Source organism: Saimiri boliviensis, chromosome 10 (assembly GCF_048565385.1).
Source record: "Saimiri boliviensis isolate mSaiBol1 chromosome 10, mSaiBol1.pri, whole genome shotgun sequence".
NCBI lineage: Eukaryota > Metazoa > Chordata > Mammalia > Primates > Cebidae > Saimiri > Saimiri boliviensis.
In genome coordinates this window covers 43,846,671-43,859,499 of record NC_133458.1, presented here as the reverse complement: position 1 = coordinate 43,859,499, position 12,829 = coordinate 43,846,671, and the positions used below count along the sequence as shown (strand labels likewise).

At 33.0% G+C, this 12,829-nt stretch overlaps 1 protein-coding gene across 1 annotated transcript in view; it reads right to left on the bottom strand.

The window, feature by feature from the left end:
• The window catches only part of SAMTOR (S-adenosylmethionine sensor upstream of mTORC1), a 91,338-nt gene that overhangs the window by 71,812 nt on the left and 6,697 nt on the right, over nt 1-12,829 (bottom strand). Inside the window, exon 2 of the mRNA XM_003921072.4 lies at nt 3,515-3,656. Within this exon, the coding sequence (XP_003921121.1) occupies nt 3,515-3,656 (142 nt within the window). The remainder of the gene's footprint in view (nt 1-3,514; nt 3,657-12,829) is intronic.

Genomic DNA, 12,829 nt, shown 5'->3' with positions numbered 1-12,829 from the left:
ACAGAAAAATTAAATCTCTAAAGAGCCAAATAATTATTACAGAAAAACTGAGAAAAATGGTATCTTAGAAACATCTCTTGGTAATTAATTAAAAAACCGAGAAAGAAAAATCAGTAAAGATATATAGATTACTCGAACAACACTATTAACCAGCCAGAACCAACAATTGGAAAATGCAGAAGGTAGGATATTCTACAAATTAAATGACATTTATCTAAAAACTCAATGTTATGAAAAACAAAAAGAAGAACCTAATAATTGTAACCATCAAATACAATGTATGAGACTTTACTGAATTTAGGGAAAAAAAAAATATATATATATATATACATAATTTAAAAATACATTTTGAAGACAGAAAAATCTGAACTTATGAACAAGGTATTTTAGAAAATTAGAAGATTACTGTTAACTGTCTTAATCTGATGATGGTGTTGTGGTTACGTAGAAAAATTTCTAATTCTTAGGAGATGTGTACTAATAGATTTAGGGATAAAATACAATGTTACCTGCAATTTACTTTCAAATAGCTCAGGAAATAATGTGTTTATAGCATATATTTCTTTGTATTTAAAGAGCTAAAAAAGGCAGATTCCTTTACTGAAGGTACAGTTATACCTTTATATTGTATTTTTCCTGTTTTGTGTGTGTGTATATATATATTTAAAAATACACACACACACACACACACACACACACACACATATAAAACCTAAAGTAATATATATGTATTTTAGGTTCTGGGTTTTTCCTGGTTTTTAAGGCATCATATTACATATAAAATTTTATTACTCTGTCCTTAGCAGGATGTCAGTAAGGCTTACTTCATATAACATATTCCCATGAGTTTTAAAAGTATAACCAGAAAGACACTTTTGTCTAACTCTTAGACCACTTCAGCTTTCAAACAGACATGGCTTTTAGAATTATCAAAAAGAGAAAAAATTACATATAGATCAAATTATAAGTAACTCAAGTTTCAAAATGTAACATTGTTTCAAAGTCTTTTCCCCCAACCTGGTTTTAGGTTTAAAGTAAAAACACTATAAAACTTCTCTTAGTATTACTTCTGACAGTTAAAAAAAAGAAAAGAAAGAAAGAAATTTAACCATATCTTGCCACTGTTTTTTTTTTTTTAACACTATGACCTAAATTCCTATTAATGATTTTTTTCAACAGTTTACTTAAAAATGACCTGTGATAATATAACATTGATAAAACACATATCCAAGGAAAAAGAAAGAAGAGTGAAGTTTCAGGTAGAGTCACTATTGAAGTAGAAGGTATAAGAAAATGCTCCTATGAGAATACCACATATTAAAGTTCATCTAAGAGATATAGTTTGAGGGGTTACCTGCTGTATTGTAATACTAATTTAAAAACAGTACTATTGCCGAGTGCGGTGGCTTACACCTGTAATCCCAACACTTTGAGAGGCCAAGGCGGGTAGATCACGAGATCAGGAGTTCAAGACCACCTTGGCCAAGATGGTGAAACTCTGTTTCTACTAAAAATACAAAAATTATCCAAGTGCAGTGGCTGGTGTCTGTAATCCCAGCTACTTAGGAGGCTGAGGCAGAGAACTGCTTGAAACCAAGAGGCGGAGGAGGTTGCAATAAGCTGAGATCACGCCACTGCACTGCAGCCGGGGCAACAAAGTGAGACTCTGTCTCAAAAAAACAAAAACAAAAACAAAAACAAAAACAAAAAAACAACAACAAAAACCACTACTGCTAAAAATCCAACAGTGATGGTCTTAAACAGTGATAGTGCTGACTTCCTGACTGGATTACACTGCCACTTTCTGTTACAGAGGAACTATTTGGTTCAGTAATAAGCCTTATTTTGTGTTTCTTAACTCAAGGAAGAAAATGTATATTCTGTATAACATGAGATTTATAACCATTTTGTCTCTAGAAACAAGCAAATAAAACCAAACATTTAATTCCAACCACCCATTTCCTATTATTCTGGTGCCTTTCTTTAGTTCCTTAACTCCATTATTCTTTGACTCCACAATCCACTGACTGTACCACCTTTTCACTATTCCTTTTATTTTCAATTCCCTTATATCATCATAATCACTAAAATGTATGCCCCCTCACCTCCCTGGCTCCTCTCTGAGTCATTATACTTATTCGAACATTAATCCTAGTACAATACTGTCCTGTCAAACTCACTATCTCATTCACCAACCAAACTGTTTAACTATAATTTCGTGCCATGATTATTGAAGTAGTCTTCTAACTGGGTTCCCTTACTGACACCCTTGCCCTTCCTATAGTCTATTATTTACACAAAAATTAATTCTTAAGATTTCTTGACACCTTGCAAAAGGCGAATAAAATCCTGTCACTTCTTTTGTCAAAATATTCGGTGACTTCTCATTTCACTCAGAGTAAAAGCCAATGTCTTTAAAATGGTCCACAAGACCCTACAAAATCTAGCTGTTCACTATTCTATTTTCTACTTCTCTCCCTCTGTTTGCTCTGGTCACACTGGTATCCTGGCTGTTTCTGAAACATGCCAGCAAGCCACTACTTCAAGGTCTTCAGACTCGGTAGGGCTGGTTTACTCTCCCATTTCCTTTATGTCACTGGCACACATCACAACTGAATCGTACATCAAAAATTTAAGATTTAAAAAATTTTAAGATGTTTTAAGACTTTAAATTTTAGAATTCACTTTTACTTGAATCTAAATTATCTAAATAACTTTCTTTTCTTTTCTTTTTTTTTTTGAGACAGAGTCTTTCTCTGTTGCCAGGCGCCAGGCTGGAGTGCAGTGGTGCAATCTCAGCTCACTGCAACCTCCACTTCCAGGGTTCCAGCAATTCTCCTGCCTCAGCCTCCTGAGTAACTGGGAATACAGGCACGCACCACTACGTCCAGCTAATTTTTGTACTTTAGTAGAGACGGGGTTTCACCATGTTGGCCAGGATGGTCTTGATCTCTTGATCTCATGATCTGCCCGCCTCGGCATCCTAAAGTGCTGGGATCACAGGCATGAGCCACTGCATCCGGCCCTATCTAAAGAAATTTCTATATCATAACTTATTAATGAGTCAAGTATTGTTATATTTAAATGTATTGTATTTAAATGTATTAAATGAATTTAAAGCCATATTTTTTTTTGAGATGGAGTCTCGTTCTGTCGTCCAGCCTGAAGTGCAGTGGTGTGATCTCAGCTCACTGCAACCTCCGCCTCCCAGGTTCAAGTGATTTTCCTGCCTCAGCCTCCTGGTAGCTGGGATTACAGGTGCATGCCACTATGCCTGGCTAATTTTTGTATTTTTAGTAGAGTATGTCAAAAATAGTTTTATTTAAAAAGATGAATAAAACAGACCTAGGGAAAGTGAAGCTAAAGGGCAAAAAGTTGTTTAAAAGACAGTATCTCTTTCACAGTATTTCTGGTATTCTACTTTGGTACTAAGAATTATACACAGCATTATTTAGAATTAAGAGTTTCAACAACACATTAGAAACCAAAAATGTTAATTCATAAAAGTACTTACCTACAACACCATTCAATACGACCTTCGCCCTCACAAGTTTTTGCCCAATGATTATCTGCCAAATTTTTCATTGCAACAGCATATTCACAAAGAGTTTCTTCATCCTCACAGTGTTCTCGCCAGATCTTATCAAAATCTCCCACTAAAAACAAAGAAATAAATGAATTAAGTGGAAACATGTCAGACTCTTGAAGTAAGTTTTAGGACAATCTAAAATTATTTAAAAATATAAGCAAAATCATAAAGTAAAACTTCATAAAATTTAAACATTTAAAATATGTTTAAATACATATGTTTAAATTGTTTAAATAGAAATATGTTTAAATAAAAGTTCCTTTATGTAAACAGCTGCATCACTTTAATTATGATTACTTAATAAATAAATGTTATCATTTTGAACAGGTTTGTGAAGCTGGAAAAACTGACAAAATATAAGCAGATACTATATATACAAATTATCATTTAATAAACCAAAGAAATGCTGGTAAGGAACAATTATGGCTGAGTGCTCAAGAATAAATTTTCCTGTTACTGTTGGGCAATATGACTTTCCATAAACCTCCTTCTTGACTGTAATTTTCTTGTATTTCTGACTGTTATTTTAATTTCTACGTATATTAAAAAGGGGTTGGTAGGTAAGATGATAACATAAATTAAGCAATCAAGTACATATTTCTATTTACACACTTGAACTTGCTCTAGACATCCTGTGCTTTAAAAAATTATAATTCTATATCAAAAACGTTGCCTTGAAAGAAATTACTTTGGAAGACTCGCCCAAGTTTTAAGCCTTAAAAAATGTCCCATATAAAAACTATAAGCTGACTACATTATCCAGTCAGCTACTACCTTTTTTAAACAAATAAGTCATCACAATATGAAATCGGAACTATCACTGCGATGATGAATAAAGGTAGAAGAATGCTATCACTAAATAAAGGATATTAAGGCAACTGTAATGGTAAAAGACTAAACAAAATTTATCAAGGTAGTTTCATTCATTGTCCTTGGACATAGGAGTTAGGTTCTCATGCCCCATAATGAAATGTAGGCAAGTATTTGGTGACAGAATAAACTATAAATAGAAGAGCCAAATGTGGGAGATAATTATAATAAAATTCTTCCGCCACTTAAAATTATTAAATTCTTACATTTAAGAGGTGAGTTTTGTTTTGTTTTGGCTCACTGCAACTTCTGCCTCCCAGGTAAAACTGATTCTCTGCCTCAGCCTCCGGAGTAGCTGGGATTACAGGCACCAATCACCACACCTGGCTAATGTTTTTATTTTTAGAGAGACGGGGTTTCACCATGTTGGCTAGGCTGGTCTTGAACACCTGATCTCGCAATCCACCTGCCCTGGCCTCCCAAAGTGCTAGGATTACAAGAGTGAGCCACCGTGTCCAGCCAAGAGGTTTTTTGTTTTGTTTTTAACAGAGAAGGAATTAAAATAGTTCAAATGTAACAATCAATATTTAGCTATTCATATTTGAAAAACTTCGAACTAATCCCATTTACTGGTTATTTTAGGGTCTGCAGTCTAATAAGTACTGAGTTGAAAATCAAACTATTAGCCCTCTAATTTGATCAAGAAAGAAGGGTAAGGGTACAAACAAATCCTCACAAACATATTGTTCAGTTAAGATGATTACATATCAGTCTAAGTCTTGGCCTTAATAGTGATTTTAAAGTTGAGAGAATTATTTTTGAGGGGATTGTATACTCATATACAAGTATTTCCATTAATCACTAACATTTCGGTAGTGACTGGGCTCTCGATTTGTTATATATCAGACTGGCAATAACTGTTAACTTAAAAAAGCAGGCAAAAGTTTTCTAAATTCTCAAAAATTCCTCACTTTTAGAAATGCTTAGGTATTCAAGTTCAATCAGAACTCTCAGTGAATACTGAGCCTTATGATTTATTTTACTATAATAACCAATGTTTTTTTAGCAGTGACCTAAACTCCTGTTTTTTTTTTCAGCAGTTTCACTTAAAAATGACCTTATGTGATAAAATAACTATTGATAAGACACAAGTCCAAGCAAAAACGAAAGAAGGGTAAAGTCTGAGGCAGATTCATTGTTCAAGTAGAAGGTATTAGCAAATGCTCCTGTGAGAATACCACATATCGAAGTTAGTTTAAGAGATCCAGTTTGAGGGCTTGCCTGCTGTGTTGGAATGTTAATTTAAATGCACTACTGCTTTCCTCAGTTTTAGCAACATCTTTTAGATGTAATTATTTATCAAGTCTCTGAACAGAACTTCAGAAAGTGAAGTCTTTGAAACAATTATTTTAATTAATGATACTTTCATAAACCCATAATGGTTCATAACACTATTTCTGACTTTATCCATCGGATTTGAGACTAAATCATTCATTAAGGTATTGTATGATTTTAAAGAAGGTTCGTCAAGTCTAGAAGGCCTTTTTTCGAACTTGTTTCACTATCCTATAGAATATATACATTATAAATAAATACATAAATATATTACATGTGCTGTTAATAGGAGTCACTCAAACAAAAGTACTATGATAAAACATATCTGGGAAAAGCTATGCTTAACACAAACATATTTTCCTTTCCTTTCTACAAGACTTCTTAGATTCTATAGAGAGCACAACTTGGCCAGGTGCAGTGGCTCATGCCTGTAAGCTCAGCACTTTGGGAGGCCAAAGTGGGCATATCACCTGAGGTCAGGAGTTTGAGACCAGCCTGACCAACATGCTAAAACCCCACTTCTACAAAAAATACAAAATTAGCCAGCCATGGTGGCACATGTCTATAATCCCAACTACTTGGGAGGCTGAAGGCTATCTGTTTCATTGAAGTTCTAAGGAAGAATTCAAACTTTGTAAGCTAATACAACTCAGATTAACCACAGAAAACTTCAATTTAATGTTTTCATTAACATTAAAGAGTCTGCAAACTCTCACAAAATATGTTGACATTGATATGTGATTCATAAATTGCACTACATTTAAATACATAACTGACAGTAGATGATGCAATTGTGTAAACTTTTCCTTCTTTCAACAGATTTTCTTTAAAAAATACTCTATATTAAACACTATAGAAAATAATTAAAGTTAATGAGCAGGTACTGGAATAAAAAAAAAAAGACGGGGAGGAGACATGTAAAGAGAATGTGGTAAATGCTATAAAAGATACGCACCTGACAGGTTCCTTATATCCTATGTAAGGCATCCTGGATCCAAAACTTTTAATTCATGTATTTATAAAATAAAAATGTTTCAAACTCGTGACTATGTTACTTTTGTTAAAGACTTTAACATTTTGTTAAAAGTCTGGTGGTTACAATATTGAACAAAAAGCATAGCTAGCCTTCAGTTATGAGAAAATTCCACTTCCCAAAATACCTCTGAAAGCTTAAGGTATTTTTAAAAATAAATGAAATTATTAAAACAGAAGGAGAAAAATTAACTATTTTCATAATAATCCATTTGTTTTTATAGTATTTAAAATAATGATTTTTAAATTTTAAGCAAAGTTTTTCAAAGTAATCTATCATTCAGATTCTAAAATCCAAAAAATGTTAAGATCCACCAGTGCCTAGTATACATATTTAAAACTCCTCTTCCAACTCAGTAGAACTGCATATACAAAGAATATACTTAAACTCAATTTTAAGTATTTGTTATCACTTAGTTATCAGGTCAACTAATAATTTAAAGATACATTATTTAAAAGGACAATTATTTTTTCATTATTGAAATGTAAATCAGGAGCTAGAACTTCCTGAAGTTTGCATAAAAGGTCTAGTCAATACACGCTAAGACACATTTAGGTCTTCGAGTTCAATCAGAAGGCTCAATGAATTAATAATTAGCTTTATGATTTATTTTAATATAATGAGATCTGTAAATGGCTCAAAATTGTTGTGATTAAGAACTCATTTTCTTACCCATTTCATAAAGATTCTAGAAAAAAATACATGTGTCTTAAAAGTGAGAGAAAGAGACAGAGATAGGTTCAAGGGGGAAAGGAGGTGTGAAGAACAAATGGGTATGCACATTTCACTTTGACCAACTACAGAGAATTCAAAAACTATTTTTAGAAAGCACAGTTTAAAAATATATACTCTATAGCCTGGCTTGAAATTACTATTATAGTTAATAAACATTTTAGGATAAAAGAATAAATAATAAAGAGAAAATCAGTAATCATTTCTTCAAATATATAATTTAAAAATCAACATAAAGCTCTGCCTAGTCTAAAAGATGCTCATGATTGTCTCACAAAATTCTAGAACAAAGTTCACATTAACATGACTTCTATTTACTATATTCTCATAACATTTAAATTTTTTTAAACACCCATTTTAAAAAAAATTCATAATTTTAAACATGAGTGATGCCAACTTAAAGTTGTCAAACCAAGTTCAATGTGAAAATCAGTGAACGAAATTATTCTGAATCTTGATCTTATATTAAGGTTATACCATAATTACTGCATTGACTAAACTTACCTTCAAAAACATTATATGTCACAACTAACATTAAAAGCCACTAATAAAAAGACAATGACAACTAGGAAAGAATAGCACATTCATTAATTTAAAAAGAGTTCCATTTTTAATAACTTTGTGATTAAGATATTATTCCTTGTACTTTGTAACAAACAAGTACAAGGAAAAATGAGTTTAAAAGTGTTTCTGCGGGCCAGGTGGGTGGCTCATGCCTGTAATCCCAGCATTTTGGGAGGTCAGTGCAAGCGGATCACAGGGTCAGGAGCTCAAGACCAGCCTGGCCAACATGGTGAAACCCCATCTCTACTAAAAACTAAAAAAAAAATTAGCCAGGCGTGGTGGTGTGCACCTGTAATCCCAGCTACCTGGGAGGCTGTGGCAGGAGAATTGCTTGAACTGGGACTCGGGAAGCAGAGGTTGCAGTGGCCGGAGATCACACCACTACAGTCCAGCCAGGGCTACAGAGCAAGACTCTGTCTCACACACAAATACACAAAAAAAGTATTTTTGCTCCATGTAACATCCAGAAGTGCAGCTCTAAAACAGTTCCAAACTCAAAAGAATCCTTCAACTATTTCTTTAGGGTTGATACTATTTTTCCTTTATGAATTAACCTCTCTCCGCCATCTGGGATAGCATTGTTTTTTTTCCTTCACCGTATAACTGAATTCTTATTTTCTTCAAGAGGGTTTATCTGCCTCCCACTTGATCATCTTACACCTCCCCCATCTGCCATCCTTACGGCACTCTGTCACTCATTTATACATACATACTGTCTATTAAAACTAGGTGTGATTTTCCCATTAAATTTTCATCATGTTCAAACAATAAAGAAAACACCAAAATTATAAACAAATCAAAGTACTTGCTAAGATAAAATTCAAGCTACATTTGATGGCTGTCAGCAAGCAGTAGTGACTCAAAAGCTGAATTTAAATTTTTCAAGAGTTCCAAGGTTCAGAAAAGTAATAAATTCAATGTCATTTTCCAGAGGCCATTGTTTTACGATTATTTAAAAAGGCTTCTTCATTTTGTGTTACTGTCAAAAGAAAAACTTTCAGCTGACAGTCCAGTCATATCCATTAAGTTATTTAATAGCAGTACACAGATCTTTTTGAAAAATTTATTAGCTCAAGGAGAAATGAATGGTAACACCACCAAACAGATAAAGAATTACTTATACGTGAAAAAAATGAATAGGTGGTGACAAAGTGAACACATTTTTACATGCCAGGACCATGTGATGTTTAGAGGCACATTCAAAATAGTATTATTTTTATCAGTAAGTCTATCATAATTCTCATTTTTAAAACATACAAAGCACAGAAAATAAGAAAATTAGCAAGTACAAATCTGATGTCATTTTAAGATAAGAATATATTTTCAAACCATATATCTGATACGGGGTTAATATCCAAAAGATTAGGTGTTTTTATATATCTACACACACACACACACACACATTATATATATATATATATATATATATATATATATATATATATCTCCAAAAGTTATATATATAAAACTCATATAACTGAATAGCAAAAAAAAAAAAAATCTGAATTAAAAATGGGCAATGACTGAATAGATACTTTTCCAAAGACAATATAAAAAATGGCCAATGGATATATATAAAAGGGTGTCCAACATAACTAACCAGGGAAATGCAAATTAAAAGCACAATGAGATACTACCTCCCAACCGTTAGGATGGCTATTATCAAAAAGTCCAGAGATAACAATGGTTGGTGAGGATGTGGAGTAAAGCGAATCCTGTATACTTGTGTTGGGTATGTAAATTAGTACAGCCAAAACATTATGGAAGTTCCTAAAAAAAATTAAAAATAAAACTACTATATAATTCAGTAATCCCACTCCTGGGTATTTATCCAAAGGAAACAAAATCAGTATGTTAAAGAGATATCTGCAATCCTGCACTTACTGTAGTATTACTCACGATAGCTAAGAAATGAAAATAAATGGAGATGAATCCATAGCGAAAAGATATGTGGGACTGTGAGTATAAAGAGAGACTGCAAAGAAGCCTGAGAAATTTTGGCAGTAATGGAAATGTTCTGTATCTTATTGTGGTAATGGTTTTACAGAGGTGCATCCACTGTCAAAACTCATGGAATTATATACATTCAATAGACACAATTTACTGTACATGAATCATACCCCAATAAATTGAATTTTAAAAATAATGTGCCACAAGCGTGGCATATGTTACATAATTAAAATTATATTTCATTACATTTGAGGGCCATCAAATTCTCTGAAATAGCAAAACAAAAAAAGCAAACAGGAGTATCAAAAGTCTTTTATAATTCAGAGCAATTTATTTGATTCTGATTCAGGCATATTGCCAAATATGGGCCTTAAGAAATTCAGAACAATTTATTTGTTTCTGACTTAGGCATATTGCCAAGTACTGGACTTAAGATGCCTTATCTGTAGATGACCAGATTACCAAATTCTAGTTCAAAGTACCTTTCACAGTCATTTTTTCTAACACGATGTAAGTAAAGAAACTCATGACGAAGTGGAAACAAGCCCAGCTAACATTTCAAGGCATTAAAACAAAATATTCAGAATTCAGATTGTCTCACATAGTTAAACCATACACAGACCAGTCTTCTCAGCTGTTGAGCACCTGATACAGTGACACAACTAAAAGTGGGATTAAAAAAATATCCAAGATGTTTGTGGTGACGAAGAACCAAAAAAGTAACCAGAAAACAAAAAGTTTGAAAACCTGCATCTTATAGCCAACATGTTATAAATAGTCATTTCTCTAATGTGGGAGGAAAATACCACCCATATTATGACGTGCTAAAAAGGCTAGACTTCTCATATAAAAACTTAGAAACATAAACAGCAAAAGAGGGCAAAAAAAAAAAAAAAGAGAAAAAGAAAAGAAAAGTCATTAATACTAAGAAGACTACAGAACAGTCTAGGTTACAAATTCCAGGAGCCATCCAATCTTTAATGTCATAGTCCCTAAATGCATCGAAACAGTATAGCTACAGATAGAAGAGCTGTTATTTTAAAATTTCTGTATTTTACAAGCTTAGTGTGTTTTCTATGTGCCAAATGTTGTTTTAAATATTTTTCAAATATTAACTCATTTAATTATAATATCAATCCATCGAGGTAGATATTTTATTTTACAGATGAGGAAACGGAAGTAAAGTGATTAAGTAACTTCCAAGGTTACACAACAAACCTGGTAGTCAAAAGCTAAAGTCATGCTCCTAACCACAAACTCTGCTTCTCTTCATAAGTTCTTAATTCATGAACTTTTATAGATATGAGCAAAGCTTTGCAATAGAGGAAAGTACATAGACTCTACTAACCACAAACAAATGGTCTTTTGTCAGTCAAATGCAGTTATTTAGTCTCTGCAACTGCATTATTTGTTAAATTTCTGGCAGTGGTTCTCAACTCTGGCTGCTAATTCTGGGTGCACACTGGAATCACCCAGAAGTTTCATTTAATTGGTCTGGAGTAGCAACTGGTCATTTATTTTAACACTCCCCTGATGAATCCAACGTGTAGCGAGGGCTCAAAACCAATGGTCTATGGCAAGGTTGTGAACTTAATTGCCTGGCCAAATAATTTAAGAGCAGGGGGCTTCGAACAACCTTAAGAGTCTAATTTAGTTAAAAAAAGAAAAGAAAAGAAAAGAAAACAATGCAGGATTAAACTTAGTATCTACTAACATTGGCTCATGGTGTATCTTATATTCTTGGAACAGCCTTTTACTATAACATATCAATGATAAAACTACTCAACCCAAAATGCAAGTCTCTGAACACATCCTGTAAGGGAGATGGAAAGAATTCAAGAAAAATCAGAACCAATGTCAACAACATGTTATTCCCTTGTAAAAGTGAACTCCACAGATGGGTCTATGACCACACAGAGCACTTGCTTAGTTTAACTTTCAACTTTCTAACACAAGGATTTATGAACAGCCTTGTGGAACTTAATTTTCTTAAGTTCAATTAAAAAATCTTATCCTAATTTCTATATAAATGGAAATAGGTACTCAGATGCTGCTCTAAATGCATGAGGATTAACCATCTATTCTAAAATAACTACAGCAACGGGTATTAGTATATCTACACTTAGAGCACAATATATCAGTACAGTTCAGTGGTTCTCAGATGTTAGATTTTATAACCAGCATAAATTTCACTTCAAATTTAAGAGACTGATATTGGGGTTGCAAAATTTTTATCTGTAAATATAAACAAATACACAAAACTATTACCATATTACCAACATAGAGAGAGATACACATTATACCCACTAAAACACCCTTATGAGAACAAAGCTAAAGTAATGGGTGTAAGGATATATTTACCATTATATTTATAGAAAAATAGAATGATATTCAGAATAACTTGGATTATTTAAAAAAGGGTAAAATTAATCTAATATGCTCAATTTAAGAAGACATGAGCATAAATTTTTTGTAGGAAAGATGGGTATCCAAAAGTTAAAGTTTTAAAGTTACGAATATAAAAAAAAATTAAAATCAACTATCTGGATATATTTGTATTAGCTTCTTTTGTGTGTGTGCCTTAAATCTACAAGGCCTGGTGCTGTGTACTAAGGCTACAAAGATAAAAGGCAGAGTTTTACTCAAGGAGCTAAGTTTAGTGGGAAAAACAGACAAATGAACTGGTAACTTATGAATACCATAAAGGTAGACACAGTTGCGCTATGGAAGCACAAGGTAAGAGGGGCACTTATGTAGGGGCACTTACTTATGTAGGATACTGTGCTAGGTGCTGTACACAACTGTGTTTGTGGGGA